The sequence below is a fragment of the Bos indicus x Bos taurus genome, chromosome 2, assembly GCF_003369695.1.
Source record: "Bos indicus x Bos taurus breed Angus x Brahman F1 hybrid chromosome 2, Bos_hybrid_MaternalHap_v2.0, whole genome shotgun sequence".
Lineage (NCBI taxonomy): Eukaryota > Metazoa > Chordata > Mammalia > Artiodactyla > Bovidae > Bos > Bos indicus x Bos taurus.
Window position 1 is genome coordinate 29,693,948 of NC_040077.1, and position 24,097 is coordinate 29,718,044.

At 35.7% G+C, this 24,097-nt stretch overlaps 1 protein-coding gene across 1 annotated transcript in view; it reads left to right on the forward strand.

Moving 5' to 3' along the window:
- The window catches only part of SCN7A (sodium voltage-gated channel alpha subunit 7), an 81,520-nt gene that overhangs the window by 14,771 nt on the left and 42,652 nt on the right, over positions 1-24,097 (forward strand). The window contains exons 2-10 of the mRNA XM_027558694.1: positions 3,578-3,816; positions 6,919-7,031; positions 7,376-7,465; positions 8,500-8,628; positions 10,379-10,470; positions 15,608-15,814; positions 16,219-16,288; positions 19,030-19,171; positions 23,699-23,902. Coding sequence (XP_027414495.1) covers positions 3,578-3,816; positions 6,919-7,031; positions 7,376-7,465; positions 8,500-8,628; positions 10,379-10,470; positions 15,608-15,814; positions 16,219-16,288; positions 19,030-19,171; positions 23,699-23,902 — 1,286 coding nt within the window. The remainder of the gene's footprint in view (positions 1-3,577; positions 3,817-6,918; positions 7,032-7,375; positions 7,466-8,499; positions 8,629-10,378; positions 10,471-15,607; positions 15,815-16,218; positions 16,289-19,029; positions 19,172-23,698; positions 23,903-24,097) is intronic.

Genomic DNA, 24,097 nt, shown 5'->3' on the forward strand with positions numbered 1-24,097 from the left:
CCATTAAGGAACAATTCAAGGAACTCCATGTAAGGAGTACAATTTTGAAAGCTTTTAAATTTTTTAAAGGAAGATTCTCTATGTAAGTAAGAGAAAACTTCAGTTGTTTGTAGTGTGTCTTCATAAATTGTACTTATTCAAAGCATTTTGATTCCCCTCAACAAAATTTGATATGTGAGGTATTACTATGTTATTGCTGTTCATTCATTCATGCGTGCCTGGCTCTGCCACCCCATGAATGACAGCATGCCAGGCTTCCTTGTCCTTCAGTATCTCCTGGAGTTTGCTTAAACTCATGTCATTTGAGTTAGTGATGACATCCAACCATCTTACCCGACTCTGTCACCCTTTTCTCCTCCTGCCCTCAATCTTTCCCAGCATCAGAGTCTTTTCTAATGAGTTGGCTCTTTGCATCAGGTCGCCAAAGTATTGAAGCTTCAGCTTCACCATCAGTCCTACCAGTGAATATTCAGAGTTGATTTCCATTAGGATTAACTGGTTTGATCTCCTTGCTCTTCAAGGGACTCTCACGAGTCTTCTTCAACACCACAGTTTGAAAGCATCAGTTCTTTGACACTCAGCCTTCTTTATGGTCCAATTCTCACATCCATACATGACTACTGGAAAAACCGTAGCTTTGACTATATGGACCTTTGTTGGCAAGGTGATGCCTCTGCTTTTTAATACACTGTCTAGGTTTATCATAGCTTCTCTTCCAAGGAGCAAATGTCTTTTAATTTCATGGCTACAGTCACTGTCTGCAGTGATTTTAGAGCCCAAGAAAATAAAGTCTGTCACTATTTCCATTTTTTCCCTATTTGCCATGAAGTGATGGGACCAGATGCCATGATCTTTGTTTTTTGAATGTTGAGTTTTAAGCCAGCTTTTTCACTCTCCTCTTTCCATGTCTGGTTCTCACTGTTACTTCTTGACCTGCATACAGGTTTCTCAGAAGGCAGGTAAGGTGGTCTGGTATTCCCATCTCTTTAACAATTTTCTAGTTTGTTGTAATTCACACAGTGAAAGGCTTTGGTGTAATCAGTGAAGCAGAAGTAGATGTTTTTTTTGGAATTCCCTTAGTTTTTCTATGATCCAGTGCATGTTAGCAATTTGATCTGTTGTTCCTCTGCCTTTTCTAAATCTAGCTTGTACATCTGGAAGTTCTTGGTTCATGTACTGTTCATGTACTGTTCAAGCCTAGCTTGAAGGATTTTGAGCATATGGTGTGTATAAACAATTATTAATGGTCCTTTAATAAGTATTTTGTGCATGATTGAAGCAAGTTATTTGAAAAATAGGTAAATTTTTTGATGTGCAGTTATTAGTTTTCACTAATTTACAAAGAGGGTTCCAAGTTGATATATGTTAATATTTCTATTCCATATTTATCTCTTTAAAATTGCTTAACACCCCATCCTTGCAATATTCTTTGAGAGTCTTGGGCATAAGCAGACATTGCTATTATGAAAATGTCCCTCTCTGTGGTCACAAATGACTGAACCAAGGGAAAATAAATCCGTTGGATAGACTGAGTATCTTTTTATTTACATTTTTGGAAATAGAATTTATAGGTGGGAGTTTAAATTGAAAAATCAAATAAAGTTGAAGCAGGGGTAGCATTTTGTTCTATATACATTCTTAGAAGTGAGCATAGAAAGTCATTCTTTAGATACCTAATGCAGTAGGAATTAAAAGAAAAGCCAAGAAAACTGTGATGTCATGAAAGGTATAAGGAGTTGTCCCAGTGATTATTTTGCATTTTTACATTTCAGAATTAAGAAATGGACTATGTATCCTCTCCTTGGATGTCTGGAGATTATCATTTGTGTAGTTAAAATATCTCTTACAAGCCACTTATTTAAAGCTGTTACTAGTTTGATTCTCACAATGATTTATACTCCATTATTGTTAACCAAGTTATTTTTTTCCCTTACTTTCCACTAATAGCAAGTAATGGATTCAACTATTAAAAAACTCAATTTTGCACAACAGAGGAAAATTCTGGATTAGTGTATCTGTGTGTATGTTACATATGTATGTGATTTCTGTCTTATGACATACCATATCAATAGGATAAATTTACCTAAGGTTGGCACTATAAGAGACAAAATATATATACAGAAAATGCTGCAATATCAAGTACAAAATTTCTGATCACTGCTTGCAGTAGTAGAATTGCAGTGAGGGTTAAAGAGAATGTATAAAGAATAGTCAGTTGTCACTGAGTAGAGTCACTTGAAGAGTTGGTTTTGACAGAAATTGGGCTGGAAAAAATCAGCAAAAGAACATATTTCTATGTAAAAGGAAATAATGTTTCATAAATGGAGAATTGATACATGAAATTATATTTAATGAAGGCTAATTCAAGTGGCCTGTAGAATAACTTGAAATAGATAAAGACTAGAATTGAGAAAAACCTGTAAAGACTACTGGAGCAATCCACAGATAGAATTACAAAAATGGCTACCTTGATGTAGGTGTATGAACAATGGATAATATTTAAATAACTGATGGAAAACTATTGTAAGAAAATTATTTTTTTCTAAGGAATTAGTGACAAAGAAAAACATTTTATGAGTAATTTTCAAAGTAATGAGTTTATATGTAATTTTACAATGACTGTTAGGTTAAAAAGTAGTTTTAGTCTTGGGAAAAAACAACAAATTTTGTTTTTACTTGTTAAATTGCTGTCATTGGTGGGTTGACACATAGATGACTGAGGGAAGGGAGTGTTTTGGGAAATGTACTTGGTGAATACCTATTTATAGTAGTTAAACTCTGTGTTTGCCTATATATTTACCAAAAAGATGAGGTAAAAGAGGGAAAAGCAAAACTTTAAAGGATATCAAAGTTGAAATTTTGGGGGAAAAACTAAGTCAAAGGAAGTGATCAGAGCTGTAGGAAGAGATACAGAAGAGTGGGTCACAGAGCCAATGAAAATTGAGTTTAGAGAAGGAAAGTCTAGTCAATGACTAAATACAGCTGAGAGTGAAATGATTGGGTTTGGTCTTCCAACAATCTGTAGCCACTTTAGAACTTTTTCATTACAGGGGAGAAACTGAAAGGCAGATTTCAGCAGATGAAAGAGGATTCAATGGATGAGTAAATGAAATAGAATGAGTTATTGATGAAACTACAAATTAAGTCTAATATTAAGGGAAACAAAACCAAGTTTAACTCAGTCGTGTCCGACTCTTTGCAACCCTGTCGGCTGTAGCCCACCACGCTCCTTTGTCCATGGGATTTTCCAGGCAAGAGTACTGGAGTGGGCTGCCATTTCCTTCTCCAGAGGATCTTCCCGACCCAGGGATCAAACCCAGGTCTCCCGCATTGTAAGCAAGATGCTTTACTGTCTGAGCCACCAGGGAAATCCTAATATTAAGGGAAACAAAACCAAGATTAAAAAAAAAAAAAAAAACCAAGATTAATAACTCAGATTTCTCTTAAGTGCAGGAATTTTCATGGAGTGCGTTGTTTGCCATTCCCTTTCATTCATATCCTAGCCTTTTGTACTTTAATTTTTTCCTTTATTATATCCAAATCTTATATAGAAATGAAGAAAATACTTTTCTTGCAGGGGCAAAATTGAAAATGGTTTCCCCAGAACCTAAGAGCCTGGTCCCTTTCACCAGAGAGTCTCTTGAAGTTATGGAACAGCATAGTGCTAAAAAGCCCAGTGAGGAAGACAAAGAAGATTTAAAACCGAACTGTGACTTGGAAGTTGGAAAAGAGCTTCCATTTATTTATGGAAATCTTCCTCAAGCAATGGTGTCAGAGCCATTGGAAGATGTGGACCCATACTACACTAATAAAAGGGTAAGGATTAATTAAGTTTACTGTGGCTATATTTTTATTTATTTTCCAGACATGCAAACAACTGTAATTGAGAAAGAATGAAAAAAGACAGAAGAATAAGTGAAGAGGTAATTTTAAGTTACAGAAAACTGGACAAAACATTTCACATATATTTGAGATTTTTGTCAAAACTGATTATTTGCCTGGTAGATTAGTTTGTTTGGGATAACTGTACTTTGTATGTAATAAGCTATACTGGCATACCTTAATGTTTCATTTTATGGGAGCATCATGGTTGGCTATTTAAGGGTATTGATTTTAAAATAACTATAATATAAAATTTCAATTATATGTACACCAGTTTCAACTGTTCAACTTGATGTCCTTACTCAGTAGTTAGGGAAATAAAACCAAACTATATTTCATTCATAAATTTTATTCACTCATACAGTCACATCCTATCTTATTCCCAGAATGATTTGAGAAAATTACTAAATATTTGACAATTCAGCAAGAAGCACAAAATGATGAAAATAAAAACGATTATGCTTAGAAAAGACAGAGATCTGTGCGGACTGACAAAGCTGGAATAATCTTGAATTACAGCTTCAGGAACACTTCAGTTTTTACAAGGCAAAAATCTTCTGTGAACAGTCAAGAGCAGAGATTAATTCTGAAATAAGGAAGAGGTGGGCTGATGATAGAACTGGAACCCTGTAGTTGTTGTAAATTGTGGGAAATAAGATGAGAGAATGGAGATGACAACATGGCTTTAATGTGATGGCCAAAGTACTGATGTGATCAAAGCAATGTTTAAGTAAGATTAATATAGAGACTTCTACATGACTATTTCGTGGTAATGATAGAGTCAGAAAGATGAAATAGGAGAGAGACTAATCCAGGCCTGAAGTCAAGAAGTCTGGATTCTAAGAGTGCCTTGGAGACAGAGGTGACACACTTGAGAAGAAACAGCAGGATTTGAAGACTGGTTAATCACTTCATGGGAAATAGATGGGGAAACAGAGCAAACAGTGTCAGACTTTATCTTTTGGGGCTCCAAAATCACTGCAGATGGTGACTGCAGCCATGAAATTAAAAGACGCTTACTCCTTGGAAGGAAAGTTATGATCAACCTAGATAGCATATTCAAAAGCAGAGACATTACTTTGCCAACAAAGGTCCGTCTAGTCAAGGCTATGGTTTTTCCTGTGGTCATGTATGGATGTAAGAGTTGGACTGTGAAGAAGGCTGAGTGCCAAAGAATTGACGCTTTTGAACTGTGGTGTTGGACAAGACTCTTGTCCAACACCACAGTTCAAAAGACTGCAAGGAGATCCAACCAGTCCATTCTGAAGGAGATCAGCCCTGGGATTTCTTTGGAAGGAATGATGCTAAAGCTGAAACTCCAGTACTTTGGCCACCTCATGCGAAGAGTTGACTCATTGGAAAAGACTCTGATGCTGGGAGGGATTGGGGGCAGGAGGAGAAGGGGACGACAGAGGATGAGATGGCTGGATGGCATCACTGACTCAATGGACGTGAGTCTGAGTGAACTCTGGGAGTTGGTGATGGACAGGGGGGCCTGGCGTGCTGCAATTCATGGGGTTGCAAAGAGTCAGACATGACTGAAAGCTTCTGACAAAAATGAAGTAATTATAAAAAAAGGTCAAACTTGGGGAAGGTAAGAATTAACCCCATTGTGGACAAATGTAATTTGATATTCTTTGATATTGTAGTACATTCAATACTTTTACCAAATGGGTGAAAAGAAGATGAATCAGTCCCAGGTGGCACAAGTGGTAAAGACCCCACCTGTCAATGCAGGAGATGTAAGAGATGTGGGTTCGATCCCTGGATAAGGAAGATCCCCAGGAGGAAGGCATGGCAACCTTCCACTCCAGTAGTCTTGCCTGGAGAATCCCAAGACAGAGGAGCCTGGCGGGTTACAGTCCATAGAGTTTCAAAGTCAGACATGACTGAAGGGACTTAGCATGCATGCTGGATGGAAGGCAAAGAGATCATTCTGTTAATCACAACTCTTTCAAATACTTTGCATGGTGGAAGCATGTTGACATTTTACAGTATAAGTGTATATATTAAAAAGATTCCAATATCCTTATATGCCTTTTATGCTATACATTATATAATGTTATTATATTGTAGTCTATATAATGTTTGCAATGTGTAATATGAGGGCTTCCCTGATGGTGCATGGATTCAGTCACTGGGTCAGGAAGATCCCTTGGAGAAGGAAATGGCAACCAACTCCAGTGTTCTAGCCTGGGAAATTCCATGGACAAAGGAGCTTGGCAGGGCTACAGTCTATGGGGTTGCAAAAGAGTTGGATGGGATTTAGGGACTAAACAACAACAGCAATGTATAATATGGTTATGCATACAACACATGAATGAATTTTCCAAATGGATATGTATGTATAACAAAAGTGCATATATGTGTGTGTATACAATTCTGTGTGTTTATATATGCAGACACATACACACATATATTATGTGTATCTGTATTTTACACACATAAGTGCTTTTTAAGACATTTCTGATTTTTCTTTTTTTGGACAGTTAATACTTCAGTATACCAACAGATTAGTTTTACATGATATAAATTTTTGTGTTAAATATATTTATGTCAATGATAACATACAAGCATGGTTACATACCATAGAAAATTACTGATGACTAAGATAATGTTTGCATGAATTGGGTGGGTCACTTTTGCTACTGCAGTCTCATACCTTATTTGCTTCAAAATAAAATTAACTTATTTTACATTTATTGAATTTTAGTATGCTAAAGTGGATACTCTTGAGCCATCAAGCTATAGATTTCTTTCTATTACATCAATTCTGCAGGAAAAATAAGGATTGGTGTGTGGCAAATGGTTTTCTTAGGTAGAACACTGGCAAAAAATGTGTGGTAGATAAGCCTAAATATGAATAAAACTAGCTTAAAAACCTTTCCATTTGATTTAATCTGTGAATGGATATCAAAATTTAAGTATAAATGTTAGACTTCATGACTGAAATGGTCATTGGAAAATGTTGCATAATTGATAAGATCATAATTCTCAGTTCTAATTTCACTTGATTTTCATTTTTTCTTCTTATAGACTTTCATAGTATTAAATAAAAAGAGAACAATATTCAGATTCAATGCTACCTGGTGTACATTGTCTCCTTTCAATTCAATCAGAAGAGCAACCATTAAGATTTTGGTACATCCATATCCTTTTCTGTTGGTTTTAAACTGTGCTAACATCAAATGAAACTATTCTATTCAAATATTGCTGCAGTAAACTTTTTAATTAACATATCATTTTATGTCAAACTGAAATCTTGGTTATAAATCCAGTGTGTTCCATATTTGAAAATACATTTTAAATATATTTTCTAATGCACACAAGTAGTGGTAGCAAATCTTAATCCTCATTGCTTTTCAATATAAATAGTACATTTTTGAAACTTAAGAAACTGTATGATCTCATGTGTGTACATACATATAAACAGATTATAGAAATGTATTTTAAACATTATTTTTATTACTATTGTTCCTTAACTGTAACTTACCTTTTTCCGACTATTCATTTTGGTTAGCGTCCTGACTGACTGCATATATATGTCCATGACTGATTTGCCAAAATGGGGGCCAGCATTGCAGTAAGTTATATAATTTTATTGTGTATAATCACATATATGATTATATTTTATATTTAACACATTGTTATAGTACATTATATACTACATATTATGACATGGTACAAATTAATATTTATAATTTACATGTAATATACATTGTACATAATATAATACACATATTCCACAATTGATAAATTTTCTGAATAAAATATATACACATGTTGTTAATCAATTTTAATGTTTTTCTTCCCATCATTACTCTTAATTGGATTTTAAATGCTTCTATTTCCCAGCATGTTAGGTTCACAAGATAGAGATGCTTGAGCCTTTAGCTATATATGTGTTTATGTCTGTGGCTTCATGTAAGTGAGGCTTTATTTTTATTCTAATGATTGATATATTTCAATGCTTCAGATTTTCCTTACTATTGCAGTCCCACACCAAATTTGTTTCAAACTCAGATAACATTTTCCTGTCTAATTTTCCTGTCTATTCTTTAGAAAGATATCTTTTTATTCCTTTCTGTTCTACTTCTCTTTCCTTGGGGGTGTGAGTAGCTTACCTTGCATTAGAATACAAAAATGGAAAGGCCCATTAGGTTTTCTAGAGAAGAAAAGCTTCTTAATGCCACCCCTCAAGGTTTCTATTCTTAAAATTAGTTAACTTTGGAAGGTAAATATGTATTATACTGATTCACTGTAAAAATTTTTGTATATGTAGATAATAAGTTCTTTCATACTTGCCTACATTTTGTTACTTATTGCTGGACTCCCAATGTGGGATAAATTTGATATTTTGTGTTTGTTCTTTACTTAAATATATATAAACATAACCCTGGGCTAAAATTTGTTGAAAAAAAATTGATAGCCAAATCTCATGGTTAATGTTTTAAGACTCAGGAAGCCCTAACTAAAGCCCTATCCTATGGTTGTCTAGTTGGTTGGTTGATTGATTGCCAAATAATTATCATAGACATATATTTCAGAATTATGAAATATTGGTTTCATTTTTAATATGAAAAGTCATATGAAAATTATGTGAAATTTTTTCTGCAGGAATACTTTGCTTGGAATTTATACATTTGAAATACTTGTAAAACTCATTGCAAGAGGCATCTGGGCAGGACCCTTTTATTTCTTTGGTGATTCATGGAACTGGCTTGATTTCAGTGTAACTTTATTTGAGTGAGTACTCCTTTTAAGTTGCAAACATCATAATATTTGCTTGCTAAGAAAATGCTTTTCATAAAGAAACATTGAGGTTGACAGAATTTTCTGCCTGTAAAATTCTATGAGTACAGAACGATTCATAAATCATAGACATAGTGAGTTCTCTTAGGCAGCTCCAACTGAACTAATCCTGACTATGCATTGAAAATTAAAGGAATGGGAATCTCTGTTTTCTACCTGAAGCAAAAACAATAGAGGAATAAATTAAAGGAATAATAATCTCTGTTTTCTACCTGAAGCAAAAACAATAGAGGTTGAATTTTTTGCACTTGAGGTGATTATGTTCGGTGACCAGAAAATATCCTGGAGACCTAGGAGAGGATTCCAACATATTTGATTCTGTTAATCTATATTGCTTAAGAACAGGAAATATTCTAATTATCAGAATAAGATATTTTATATACATGCACATTTTTCTAGAATGATACATTAAATTCTAATAATTTACACATGTATTAATTTTTTTCAATCCTTCTATTTAATGTACTCTATTTTATGGCTAAAGAAATTGTCACAGGCATCAAATTCCTGTTAAACATAATTTAAAGTAATACTCTATTTGTAGAGTTAGTGTCAATTTTTTTAAAAAAGAAATAACCTTTATAATGAACAGATTAGTTTCTTCCATGTAGTGAGCAGTCAAAAAATAGTATCTAATATCATTGAAATTATTATCAGTACTTCTGAAGTCACTAGTATTATTTCTCTTCTTGCCATTGCTATTAGCTAAAATTTGGCTAACGCAACTAAGGGCTCTCAGTATGTGAAGATGCTTTGCTATGAACTATACATTGATTAGGAGAAGGCAATGGCACCCCACTCCAGTACTCTTGCCTGGAAAATCCCATGGACAGAGGAGCCTGGTGGGCTGCAGTCCATGGGATCGCTAGGAGTCGGACACGACTGAGCGACTTCACTTTCACTTTTCCCTTTCATGCATTGGAGAAGGAAATGGCAACCCACTCCAGTGTTCTTGCCTGGAGGATCCTAGGGACGGGGGAGCCTGGTGGGCTGCCGTCTATGGGGTCGCACAGAGTCGGACACGACTGATGCGACTTAGCAGCAGCAGCAGCATACATTGATTAACTAATTTAATCTCCCCCAAATCCTCAGAATTAGAAAGTACCCTTATCCTTACTTTTTACATTTGAGGAAACTGAGGCAAAATAGGTTAAGTAATTTTTTCATATCACACAACTAGTAAATAGTAGAGTCTATATTTCTCTACCAGCAGTCTGGCTCTAGAGACTGTGTCCTTAACCAACATACATTTGACTTCTGCGACCATCACCGTCACCACTGTCATGGTCATCACCATCATTATCAGCACCAGGAGTTTAAATACTTAAAATAAATCTTATTCCTTTCAAAAGCTATGTATTTTCTTATTTTAACTATATTTTCAAACCAATAAGATTGCAAAATATGAACATAATATAGAGTATTTGATGAAATTTTGACCACTTAAAGTGTCAAGCTTTTATAAACTCTCATAATTTGTAGATTAATGTTTACTTGATTACCTTGCACTGTAGAAATCTTTGCCTTCCAATCAATAATAAACCTGTTTGCAAAATGCAATAATGAAAGCGAGTGAATATTTGCATATCTGGTTTTAGAAACAAGCTTCAAATATTATAAAAAGCCAAATGTCAGTAACATAAACTCAATATGATTTATAAACGACTTTAATTTAATTCCACAGGCATATTTCAAGATATTCACCTCTAAATTTCATTTCAGTATGTAGAATTATGAGAAATTTGAGAATTTTGAAAATTATTCCTTTAAACCAAGGTAAGAAAAAGTATCAAGTTCTCTGTCTTCATTTTGTTTCATGTACTTCCATGTATTCGTTTGAACGGCCTTGCCATTGCTTAGAGAAATGTTGTTAAACAACATTTCATCTTTGAAATAAATGAATATAAGATCAAATATCAAATTTATTTGTCACTCCTGGAATGGAAAGGAAAAAAATACATTTGTTACTTATTTGAAGTGATTTCAATGCTTATGATAACAAAATGTAGAACTCAATCAAAATAAGTTACTTCCTTATTTTTTCCTGTTTCTTTAATTTTATGTCTTAAATATGAAATACTAAAATTGTCCTTAGACTTCTGAATGAATTAGCAGTCCAGACAGTTATCTAATCCATCCTCTTCTTTTCCTCATTGAATCTAAGAGCCAGTTGAAATGAACAAAGTTATATAAAATAAGTACCCTTTTACTCTCAGTGCTTGGATAGGACGTATTCCACATGCCACAACATTCAAGAAGGTTCTGTTAAATAATGTACAGCCATGACCACATTGATGGAAGATGCAGAGGAGTAATTTACACATCCCATTACTGAATGTGTCTTGGGGAAGCCTACTAATACCTTCTGATTTGTTGTTCAGAATGAATAAAAACAATAAGATAGGAAACTTCACTCAGAGTTTTTTTTTTTTGGCTGTTATGAGTCAGAGGTTTTATCAAATAATTGAATGAATAAACCCACGAAGTAGTGTGATAACACCAAAAATAAGATCTGCAAGCAACGTTCGTCCACTGGAACATATGAAGAAGGCCAGATAAATGCATACTCTGTACTTGGAGTCCAGGCTGGGCAAAACAGCAAAAACATTGGGGAAATGTGATAATAGATGCCTAACCTTGTGGATATGACTTCCCTGGTGGCTCAGACAGTAAAGCGTTTGCCTACAATGTGGGAGACCCAGGTTCAGTCCCTGGGTCGGAAAGATAGGCTGGAGAAGGAAATGGCAACCCACTCCAGTATTCTTGCCTGGAAAATCACATGGGCAGAGGAGCCTGGTAGGCTACAGTCCATGGGGTTGCAAAGAGTCAGACATGACTGAGGGACTTCACTTCAGTTGTGGATATACTGAAACATTGAATAGTACACATTAAACAGGTGAATTGTATGGTTTATAAATTATATCTCAATAAACCTGTTTGATAAAAATGGTCTGTGGCATGGTAGTTTCACCAAGCACAGTGAAGAAACCAGCAATGAGAAATGTCCTTGCAGGAATTTCCACAGTCTTAGTTCTTTTACTACTCTCCACAAATTACTGGAACGTAAGTTGTATCTCCTTCATCTTCATCATAGAATTAGAGGTAAAGATTATAGAGGAATTCAGGTAAATCCAAGTAGAATATAGTAACTAGAATTGGGAGCATACAGGCTGGTATGAATTGCTCTTTTTTTTTCAAAGGAGAAAACAACCAAGGCACATACTGGTTATACAAGTGTGTATGAAAACAAGGAAGAAAGGAAAACACACTATTCAAGAGAATGAAAATAATCCTTTTCCTCTTAAAAATGTACTCTAAGGCATAAAGTGTAAGCCAGTTTATAAAAGTGAGTAAAGTGAGTATAACTGAGTTAAAATTGTCTGTCAAGATGTAGAGACTTGAGCTTCTTTGGGGTCCAAGTGCTGGTTGACAATCTGCCTGCCAAGGCAGGGGACACTGATTCCATCCCTGGCCCAGGAGGCTCCTAGACGGCACCGGGCAACTAAGCCCATGCACCGCAACTGGAGAGTAGCCCCTGCTCGCCATAACTAGAGAAAACCTGTGTGCAGAAACAAAGACCAAGCAGAGCCAAATTAAACATTAATTAATGAAAGAAACATATAGACTTTAAAATTAAACCAGACATAAGTTAGAATCCACAAAAGATACACTAAACTAAAACAAAATGAAAGTTTAAAAGTAAAAAGAAGGAAAAAGTTATACCAGGAAATCAAAATCAAAATTGACATATGGTTCAGAGCTTTGAATGGTAGGTAGCAGTGAATGGAAGATAGCAATGAAAATTATTAATAAATTTGAGTCTATAAAGTGTGATGGTGACTTCTTTTTATCATCGATTAAAATATTGACACTAAAATTAAAGCTCCATAAGAAGCTTGATTTTATATATTCTGTATAGAATATATTTATGTCATAGCAATATTAATAACAATATTTTGTATTTATACATGTATAAGTATATTTTAATTTATATATATTCTGTAATATCACTATTATAGATAAAATATTTGCATGAGTTTATGTTTATATGCACACATACTTCTTACTTATATTTAAGAATTTCCATTCCTAAAGATAATTTCAACAAAACAGTGTGAAAATTCTTTTCAGTACAAAATATACACAGGACTCATAACAGTGACCAAATAAAAAATACACAGTTCAAATACACATATTTTAAAAGATTTTTATGGTGATCACAGCAATAATATCAAATTAAAATATCCCATTTTTCTTCTAATAAGTTGGCAGTGATATTTTTAAAAATGTCCTACCTTTAGTAAAGGCATATATTTATAGTCTTTGGTTTATATAAATTTATATAATATATAAAGACTATATATTTATAGTCTTTGGTTTATGCATTGGTTCAAAATTTCTTTAAAATTATGAATATATGAATTAATACTTAAATATCTCATATACCATGACACAGAAATTCCATTTTTAAAGTAATACTTTTAAAAGACTTGCATATAGCAAAACAATTCATAGTATAATTGTTATAATAAGTGGCAAAAGTAGCTGTAAATATGTATTTCAGGATGGTAGCAATTAAAATTATATGTTTATTCTAGATATCACATTTCTTTAATCACAGGAGTAACTTTCAGGCAGTTCAGTAACTCAGTCATGTCTGACTCTTTGTGATCAATGGACTGTAATATGCCAGGCTTCACTGGCCATGACCTACTCCCAGAGCTTGCTCAAACTCCTGTCCATCGAGTCCGTGATGCCATCCAACCATCTCATCCTCTGTTGTCCCTTTCTCCTCCTGCCTTCAGTCTTTCCCAGCATCAGGGTCCTTTCCAGTGAATCAGTTATTTGCATCACATGTCCAAAGTATTGAAGGTTCAGCTTCAGCATCAGTCCTTCCAATGAATATTCAGCACTGATTTTCTTTAGGATTTGATCTCCTTGCAGTCCAAGGGACTCTCAAGAGTCTTCTCCAACACCACAGTTCAAAAGCATCAATTCTTCTACTCTCAGCCTTCTTTATGGTCCAACTCTCACATCCATACATAACTACTGGAAAAAGCATAGCTTTGACTAGACAAACCTTTGTGGGCTAAGTAACGTCTCTGCTTTTTAATATGCTGTCTAGGTTGGTCATAGCTTTTCTTCCAAGGAGCAAGCATCTTTTAATTTCACGGCTACAGTCAGCATCTGCAGTGATTTTGGAGCCCCCCAAAATAAAGTCTGTCACTGTTTCCATTGTTTCCTCATCTATTTGCTATGAAGTGATGGGACTAGATGCCATGATCTTAGTTTTTTGTGTGTTGGGTTTTAAGCCAGTTTTTCCACTCTCCTCTTTCACTTTTATGAAGAGACTCTTTAGTTTATTTTCACTTTCTGCCGTAAGGGTGCTATCTGCTGCTATCAGAGGTTATTGATATTTCTCTCAGCAATCTTGATTCCAGCTTGTGCTTCATCCAGCCCAACATTTTGCATGATGTACTCTGCATATAAGTTATATAAGCAGGGTGACACTATATGGCCTGGACGTACTCCTTTCCCAATTTGGAACCAGTCTGTTAGCTGACTGTATAGTCTCCATCTTTGGCCGTGAAGAATATAATCAATCTGATTTGGGTGATGTCCATGTGTGGAGTCGTCTCATGTGTTGTTGGAAGAGGGTGTTTGCTATGACCAGTGTGTTCTCTTGGCAAAACTCTGTTAGCCTTTGCCTTTCTTCGTTTTGTAGTCCAAGGTCAAACTTGCCTGTTACTCCAGGTTTCTCTTGATTTCCTACTTTTGCTTTCCAGTCCCCTATGATGAAAAGGACATCTTTTTTTGGTGTTAGTTCTAGATGGTCTTCTAGGTCATCATAAAACCATTCAACTTCAGCTTCTTCAACTTTAGTGGTTGTGGCATAGACTTGGATTACTGTGATATTGAATGGTTTGCCTTGGAAACAAAACAGAGATAATTCTGTTGTTTTTGAGATCACACCCAAGTATTTTAAAGTTAGCTTTATTTGAGGACACTCTTTTCTAATAACTTTTCTATTACACTCAAGAAATCGAATCATTTGAGGATGTCATTTTTAAAAAAATAGATTTTCAATTCTCACAATGATGTATGAGATAAGTATATTTAAACTCCCTTAAAAATAATTAAACAGAAACATTAAACTGTTGATAACTTGCTCAACATTATGGAGTTGGTTTATTTTCATCCATTATTGGAGGAAAGAAGAGTTATGGTAGTTTTATCTATGAAGTGTAATTATAGGGTGTTTGTTGTTTTTTCTTGATTTCTATATTTTCAGAATTGAGCATGTATTATTTAATGGTTAAAAAAATGAGTGTCCTTAAATAAAACTAACATTGAAGTTGAATTCTTAATTAACAAGTATTCTGGTATAAATACAGTGATATATAATCACAGTTGTATGTTATTCCATTTCTATTCATAAAATTTTTACTGTTTTATTTAATGAGCTTCAAAGATTGAGTTCATCAAAAGATAATAAAAATGTATAGAATACTGCTATTTCAAATTATTTCTTTTTTTCAACAACATTTGCAACCAATATTGATTTGTAATTCATTGCCTTTACCTGTGCTTATAAATAATGGTGATTAGTACGAAAAATAGTAACCAAGAGAGGGGGCCCGTTCTTTATGTAGTAAAAAGAAACAAACAAATAAGTAAGAGTACTAAAGTATGTCTGACTTATTGCCAGACGTAATAGATTAGCAATAATACAGAAATCTCAAAGTTTAGCATGTTATTTGTTTTATTTATCAGATCTAGGTAATGATAAATGAAATTATAAAACACAAAGCTATTAATTTCAATGGCATCTGCATTCACCATGAGAGAAGTTTGCTAATGCTGCTTTACTAAGGTATTTTATTTTACCAAAAACAAACCTTTCTCTTTTCAGGACTGAAGTCTTTTGTAGCCATACTCATCCATTGTTTGAAGAAACTCACTGTGGTCATTATCCTAACTCTCTTTTTTCTGAGTGTATTTTCTCTAATTGGGATGGGGCTCTTCATGGGCAATCTGAAGCATAAATGTTTGCGATGGCCCCAAGAAAATGAAACTGACATGCTGAATAACAGAACTGGAAACCCATATTATATTCGAGGTAAGAATCCCTTGCCATCTATATAAAAAAGCATTCTTCACAGAAATGTTGAACCTTCAATTTCAGAACAAATTCAACTTCAGAACAATCTTCATGTAAATACCTAACTATGCCCAAGTGCTAATTTGAATCGGTTTCCTTTATCAGGATGATAAAGTTCCAAGTCTTCAGACAGTTATGTCAGGGAAACCTAAGTTTGGAATTGCTAAAACTCACAAGTTTTATCATTTCAAAAATAAATAAATATGACCAAAGCCTCCTAGATTGAGAGAAAATGGTAGGCTACAAACTCCTTCCTTCTTACTGTAGAGAAGGATGTTCATCTGTACAGATGTAATTGGGTTTTAGATATGCTGTTCACTCAAAACTAGATACAAAATATCATGTCTTTCCTATTTTTCCAGAAACAGAAAACTTTTATTATTTGGAAGGAGAAAGATATGCTCTTCTTTGTGGCAACAGATCAGATGCTAGGTAAGTAGTATTAATGTTTTCTTCTATCAAATCTGTATTGTAATGGAGAGTGGAGTCGGGCCCTTAACTGCTCAAAAGCCAATAAGAGGCCATTTAGTGAAAAGGAAAGTTTGTTTTATTTTAGATGCTAGCAACTGACTGGAGGGTAGACTCTTGTTCAAAGGCTGACTCTCCATCTGCCCCGACAATCAGGGGGCAAGAGGGAGGGAGCTACATGCAGAAACAGCACAGTCAGCTCTGACAGTCATCTTGAAGTCGGTCATCCATGGTCTGACCAGCATCATGTTGATTGTTTTAAGTATGATTAATCTTCAGATCCAGGGTTGGTTGGTTTCAATTTCCTTGAGACCAATTCTCGGAATTATGACAGTTTATGGGAACCTGGTGACTTAATGGTAAAGAATCCACTTGCCAGTGCAGGAGATGCTGGCTTGATCCCTGGGTCGGGAAGGAGGAAATGGCAACCCTCTCCAGTGTTGTTGCCTGGGAAATCCCATGAACAGAGGAGCCTAGTGGGCTACATGGAGTCTCAAAAGAGTCAGAAACGACTTAGTGACTAAACAACAATAGGACTTAAAATAATTCTTCAGTGAGATGACAGAACTCTCAAGTCTTCAGTTCAGTTCAGTTCAGTCGCTCAGTCATATCTGACTCTTTGCAACCCCATGGACTGCAGCATGCCAGTCTTCCCTGTCCATCACCAACTTCTGGAGCTTTTTCAAACTCATGTTCATCGAGTCAGTGATGCCATTCAATCATCTGTTGTCCCCCTTTCCCCCTGCCTTCAATCTTTCCCAGCATCAGGGTCTTTTCTAATGAGTCAGTTCTTCACATCAGGTGGCCAAAGTATTGGAGTTTCAGCTTCAGCATGAGTCCTCCCAATGAATATTCAGGACTGATTTCCTTTAGGATGGATTGATTGGATTTCCTGGCAGTCCAAGGGACTCTCAAGAGTCTTCTCCAACACCACAGTTCAAAAGCATCAATTCTCTGGTGCTCAGCCTTCTCTATGGTCCAACTCTCACATCCATACATGACTATTGAAAAAACTTATTTTCTTATAATTTCGAATGAAGAGATAAAGTTGAAACAGAGTGCTTCTCAGCGGTACAATGGCTTAATTCTTTGTATTACTTTCCTCAGCTGGAATGACTTGGCACCCATCTGAAACTCAGTTCTTAGAGACTCTGGGCCCGAGATAGGGAAAAAGCACATGGAGGCAGGAGAATGAGTTATGTAGTTTAGTTGCATTAAGGTGCTTTAGGGGGCTTTCCAGAGGCTTTCCTTGTGGCTGAGATGATAAAGAGTCCACCCAACGCTCTTTCAGGATTTCGATCCCTGGGTTCGATCCCTGGAGGAGGGCATGGCAATACATTCCAGTATTCTTGCCCAAAGAATCCGATGGACAGAAAAGTTGGTAGGCTACATTTGACGGGACACGACTGAGTGACTCACACACACACACACACACACACACACACGGGGGAGCCTCTCAGGTGGCACTGGTGGTAAAGAGCTCACCTGCCAATTAGAACTCTGTTCAATCCCTGGGTCGGGAAGATCCACTGGAGTAGGAAATGGCAACTTGCTCCAGTATTCTTGCCTGGAGAATCCCATGGAGAGAGGAGCCTGGCAGGCTATAGTCCATAGGGTCACAAATGGTCGGACACAACTGAAGCGACAACACGTACAAGGTGATTTGGACATTTTATTGCTTATTCAACCTTTTTACCTCGTTACTGCTGGGTTCCCATTCTATTTTCAAGCCCAGATTGTGAATCCATCTCATTGTATCTGCCCCATCCCACTCGAGCTAAACCTTTCTGTGGACATTCCAAACTAGATTTGACGTGACATGCATGTTCAAGATACCAAGTCATGGATAGTCAGAATGACAATGATATAGTAGATCAAGGCCTTAAGAGAAAGTCAGTGTTTCACCTGCAGCCATTATACTTTGCCGTATGATAAACTATCCCAAAAACTAGTGTTTTAAGACAAGAACAAAAATTCATCAGTTCAGATTCTATAGGTCAGCAATTTAGCAAGTCTCAACACACAAGTACTTTTTAAACCTCTGTTTGTATCACATTTGTTAGCCATTAACATATATGTAAAGCAAGTCACATGGCCAAAGCTCCAATAATGTGGGAGGGATCTACAGAGAGGTGATGAGGGAGGAAGCATGATTTATTGGGCCACTACTTTCATAATGGACAACAAGAACCAAACCCCAGTAGGTAAAATTATGAAGACTCCATGAAAGGAAATGCAATAAATATTTAATCTGATCTTTCTACCAAAGTGCCGTTAGCTGCTTATAAATTATTGATGAACAATGTTTTCTCACTCTTTAAATAATGGTATCTAAGGGTTTGAGGTGAGATCATTTAAAAATTAAACCCTCAACTACTGCAGTTTTATTTTTATCAGTGTCATTTTCCACCAGTTATACTTTCACTTTGATTTTGGGTCGTAAAGAAATCTTTAACAAAGACTTGGCAAAAACCATTTGTGAGGCCCTGTTGTCTTTTAGCTTAACTAATGCTGTTCACTTATATCAGCTGAAAATCTAACTCATATGCAACTTTTTTTCACTGGGAATTGTTTGGGAGTAAACCACGCCCCATGAAAGAGGGGGCCCTTTATTATTCATGGGTAGATATTCTGTATTTGTGATTTAACCTTGATCTGAAAGTCACCTAAGAGTAAGCAGTTTTTCTTTTCTTTATCTCAATTAGTCAGTGTCCTGAAGGATATGTGTGTGTAAAAGCTGGTGTAAATCCTGATGATGGCTACACAAATTTCGACAGCTTTGGCTGGGCCTTATTAGCTCTATTTCGGTTAATGACTCAGGATTACCCTGAAGCACTTTATCACCAGGTAAGAACACAGAATCTGCACTGCACGTAAGGATGATGCCATGCTCCTCCTTTCTAAAATAATGATCAAATGTAATGTACTTTATTAAATTTTTGTGTGGAGAAGAATTTGAGGCCAGAAGGAAATAGAATTATTCAATGTCAAACTGTATGTAAACACTGAGCCCACTTCAGTGTTCTTATGTATTGGTATCTTATTTAATCTTTGAAACAATCCTACAAAGTCAGGATATAAATATGTGCATATGCTTTTACATGAAGACCCTAAGATCAAAGCAGGCAGATAATTCCCCAAAGTTAAAACACACGTATCTACCAGAGATCACTGTACTACTCTGTGGTCTTATATATTTGACATTAACTAGAGAGCATTCGGAGAAGGCAATGGCACCCTACTCCAGTACTCTTGCCTGGAAAATCCCATGGACAGAGGAGCCTGGTAGGCTGCAGTCCATGGTGTTTCGAACAGTCGGACATAACTGAACGACTTCACTTTCATTTTTCACTTTCATGAATTGGAGAAGGAAGTGGCAACCCACTCCAGTGTTCTTGCCTGGAGAATCCCAGGGACGGGGGAGCCTGGTGGGCTGCCGTCTATGGGGTCACACAGAGTCAGACACGACTGAAGCGACTTAGCAGCAGCAGCAGCAGCAGAGAGCATTTCTAGGTGCTAATTCTCCAGACAAAAAATTTGAACCTATGATATTACCATCTGTTAAGAAATTGTTGGGACTTCCCTGATGGTCCAGTGGCTAAGACTCTGAGCTCCCAATTCAGGGGGAGTGAATTTGATCCCTGGTCAAGGAACCCCATGTATTGCAACCAAGAATTCACATGCTGAAACTAAAGATTATTCATGCCTACAATGTACTATTACTTTTTAATTCTTCTGTTTCTTCTCATCCTCCTTTAATAGTCAGTCATGCTCCAGTTATAGTAACAGAAAGCTTACTGTTATGAGACTTTAAATAAAAATTCTGAGTCTCCTTTCATAACTGATTTGTGTGCCATAGTTTCTCAGAAGGATATAATATAATCTCATTAAAAATGTAGATTCAGCTTTTCTTTTAAGAAAATAAAAGTGGAATATGCAGTGTTTTTCAGCAGCATAGTTAATATCAAAAGATATTAGATAAAATAATTACTTTATTTTAAAAGTATGTGCAGTTGAAGAATACTCTTTTTAAACACACATGTACTGTACTTTTTATGATTGAATAGATAAATTATGGTGTGTATGTGCATATGTGTGTGTTTACAGGCCATTAATAATGATAAGAATAATGTAATATATTTTTAGCACAAAGATTCATAATATATTATTAAATGAAAATCAAGTAAACCAAACATGCTTGTAGGAAAATTATATTTCTAGTAGAAGTACTTAAAATATTACAAGTGATTGTTTTCTTTATGCAAACTATATTTTTCTAATTTTGGAAGAGTAGTATATTGTTATTTGTCAAACTTTTTGACAAATATCATGCCTCCTCCACAACACTAGGAACTTCTTATTTCTGAAATAATCTTACCATGTTATCCTCTTCAAAATCCTCCAGTGATTTCCAAATGTCTGTAGGATGAAGTTCAGTGTCCAAATGCATGGTCCATAGCTCCCTTTAAGATATAGTCTCTGCATTCATATTTGCTTGTTCAGCATTTCTGCCCACTAGGAGATAAACGACCTAAGAAGTCTGATTTTAATTTTTGTATTCTCAGCATCTAACATATAGAAATGTTTAATAAAATTTTAATAAACAAAAAATTTAAGGGAATATTTATGAATTGTTTACTTTATATAATAGTGAATGTCTTGCCTTTTATTTACAGCTTTCAAAGTGTATAAGTTAATTTACTTGTTAGCAACGGTTTAAAAGAAATATCATCACACAGCAGGGAAATGAGAAATCAGTCTGGGAGTGCCCTGATTCTGGAGTCTTTCAAGACTTTTATCATTATTGCACTCTAGGATTTTACTGACTAGTATAGATAAGGTTTGCTTTGATTTGGACTGAATTTTTTACTCAGCACTGCTCTATTGAACCGACTATGACTAGGTAAATTCAATAGTTATTCCCAAAGAGTACAGCTTGTGTTTTGGAGAATATCATTCCCCATTCATTAAACAAGCATTATTTAATTCAAGTACTCTGATGTAGCATTGGTACAGAAATGAACAAAGCAGGTTGTCAGTCCTCATGCTGCTGCTGCTGCTAAGTCGCTTCAGTCGTGTCCGACTCTGTGGGACCCCATAGATGGCAGCCCACCAGGCTCCACTATCCCTGGGATTCTCCAGGCAAGAACACTGGAGTGGGTTGCCATTTCCTTCTCCAATGCATGAAAGTGAAAAGTGAAAGTGAAGTCACTCGGTCGTGTCCGACTCTTATCGACTCCATGGACTGCAGCCTACCAGGCTCCTCCTTCCATGGGATTTTCCAGGCAAGAGTACTAGAGTGGGGTGCCATTGCCTTCTCCGTAGTCCTCATGGAGTAGAGTTATATTCAACCATAGTTGACATTTATCACATACTTGCCATGATCTAAGATCTTCTCATATATTGTTTCATTTGATTTTCATAAAAATATATGGTAAACAGGCTATAATTAACCCCTGTTTTCTGCTAAAATACAATAAAACTTGAATTTGCACCCTTTTTCATTCTTACAAGATTGTATGCTTTTATTCTCCATCAGCTTCATTTAGTGGAAAGAGCAAAAATTTTGGATTCAGGTATTTCCCCACAGCTGTGAGATCTTTATCTAATTTCATCTCCTTTTTACATGGTAAATACAATGTAAATATTTTGCATAGAATTAAGGAAATAATAAACATAAAGTATTTAGAATTAAGGAAATAATGAACATAAAGTATTTATTAATGTGTATATCCTACAATACTCATGATATCTAATACTGACTTCTGAATGTATTGTTGATAACAGTTATTTAGTGGGGGAAATATTTAACCAAATCCTAAATAGCTTACTCACTTGGATAATAGAGTTTATTAAAAATACTGTTAAAGGAAAACATACTATAGATTAATAAGAAATTATTTCTGATTAAATGTTAGAACTTCCTGTTAATTTGTAAACATTCTTAACTCATATCAACACAATATTTTCTGTAAGTAATACTTGTCTATTGATTCAAATGAACGCTTAAAAATGAAAACTATTTCCACATCCATATGTTTTCCTGATATTTGTTCATCTACTTGTGATCAGTGGACTATATTTTGGATTTGTAATATCTACTTACAAATTTTTAAATTTTCTGATATATCTTAGGTAATTATTTTGAAATAAAAGCCAGTCGATGCTCGGTTTAGGAATCTACTACTTCGTATTTTTCTATCCATAAATGGGGTTTCCCAGGTGGCACTAGTAGTTAAGAACCTGCCTGCCAATGCAGGAGACATAAGACATGCAGGTTCGATCCCTGGCTTGGGAAGATCCCCTGGAGAAGGACATGGCAACCTACTCCAGTATTCTTGTCTGGAGAATCCCTAGGACAGAGCATCCTGGCAGGATACAGTTCATAGGGTCATAGAGTCAGACACGACTGAAGCAACTTGGCACACGTGCTGTGCTTAGTGTCTCAGTCTTGTCTGACCCTTTGTGACCCTGCGGGCTGTAGCCTGACAGATTCCTCTGTCCATGAGGATTTTCCAGGCAAGAATACAGGCGTAGGTTGCCATGCCCTCCTCCAGGGTACCTTCCCAAGCCAGGGATTGAACCCATGCCTCCTGCATTGCAGGTGGATTCTTTACTGTCTGGGCCACCAGGTAAGCATGCATGTGCATCCATAAATGACTTAATATATGTGAATTATATGACTTTCCTATGTGATTTGTTTAGAGGTTCTTCACGAAAGCAAGTATCCTGACAGATAATCAAATATTCCTGTTCCTCCTCTCTTTGAACAGACATGATTTTGTACTTTGTTGTGATGTTTCCATAAAGTAATGATCCAAGGAAAGTAATATCCAGACATTCATTCTTTGACTTTATTACACTTCATAAGAAAATGGCAATCCACTCCAGTGTTCTTGCCTGGAGAATCCCAGGGACGGCAGAGCCTGGGGGGCTGCCGTCTATGGGGTCACACAGAGTCAGACACAACTGAAGTGACTTAGCATAGCATATATTTAAAGATTCTATTGCAAAGAAAACAATCATTCATACTTGGACTATCCAGCTTTCTTTATTGAAAGATGACAGTTTTTTCCTTTCATTATGTTTGATCTGTTAATGAAGACAAAAACATCAAATGCTCACCCTGAATTAAATTACTAAATTCTTCCCTGGTTTTGTACCATTATTTTGTATCTTACGTATATGTCTAAAGTTAAAGAGCTTTTCACTTATTTATCCAGGTAAAGCCAGTACTTTAACTGCCTTGTAATTGCATTCCACTTGTAACTAAATTCTAACAAAATTTCTTTTTTTTTTTTCTTCATTTTAAAATAAGAGATCACAGTAAGACAAATAACATTTCCTCTCTGTCTTTTTTCCACCTCTCCTTAGATCCTTTATGCTTCTGGGAAGGTCTACATGATATTTTTTGTTGTGATAAGTTTTTGGTTTGCCTTTTATATGGCAAGTTTGTTCTTAGGCTTACTTGCTATATCCTATGAAGAAGAAAAGCAGACAGCTGCTGAAAAAGCTACGATTGATCAGGAATTTCAGAAGTCTTTGCCAGAACTTCAAGAAGAAAAAATAACAGCAAAGGTATAGATTTTTTTAATGCTCTTTTAGAGTCAGAATGTATCTTCTGAAGTCTTGGAGCATATGTGTTCTAATAGATGTTCAGTATCTATGTATGGTACATGATAAGGTCATAAGTGATTTTAGTAAAAGGGCTCACTTTCACTACATAACATTCTTTTCTGAGTGTGGTATGGTAAGAGTGACCATTTTTTGGTC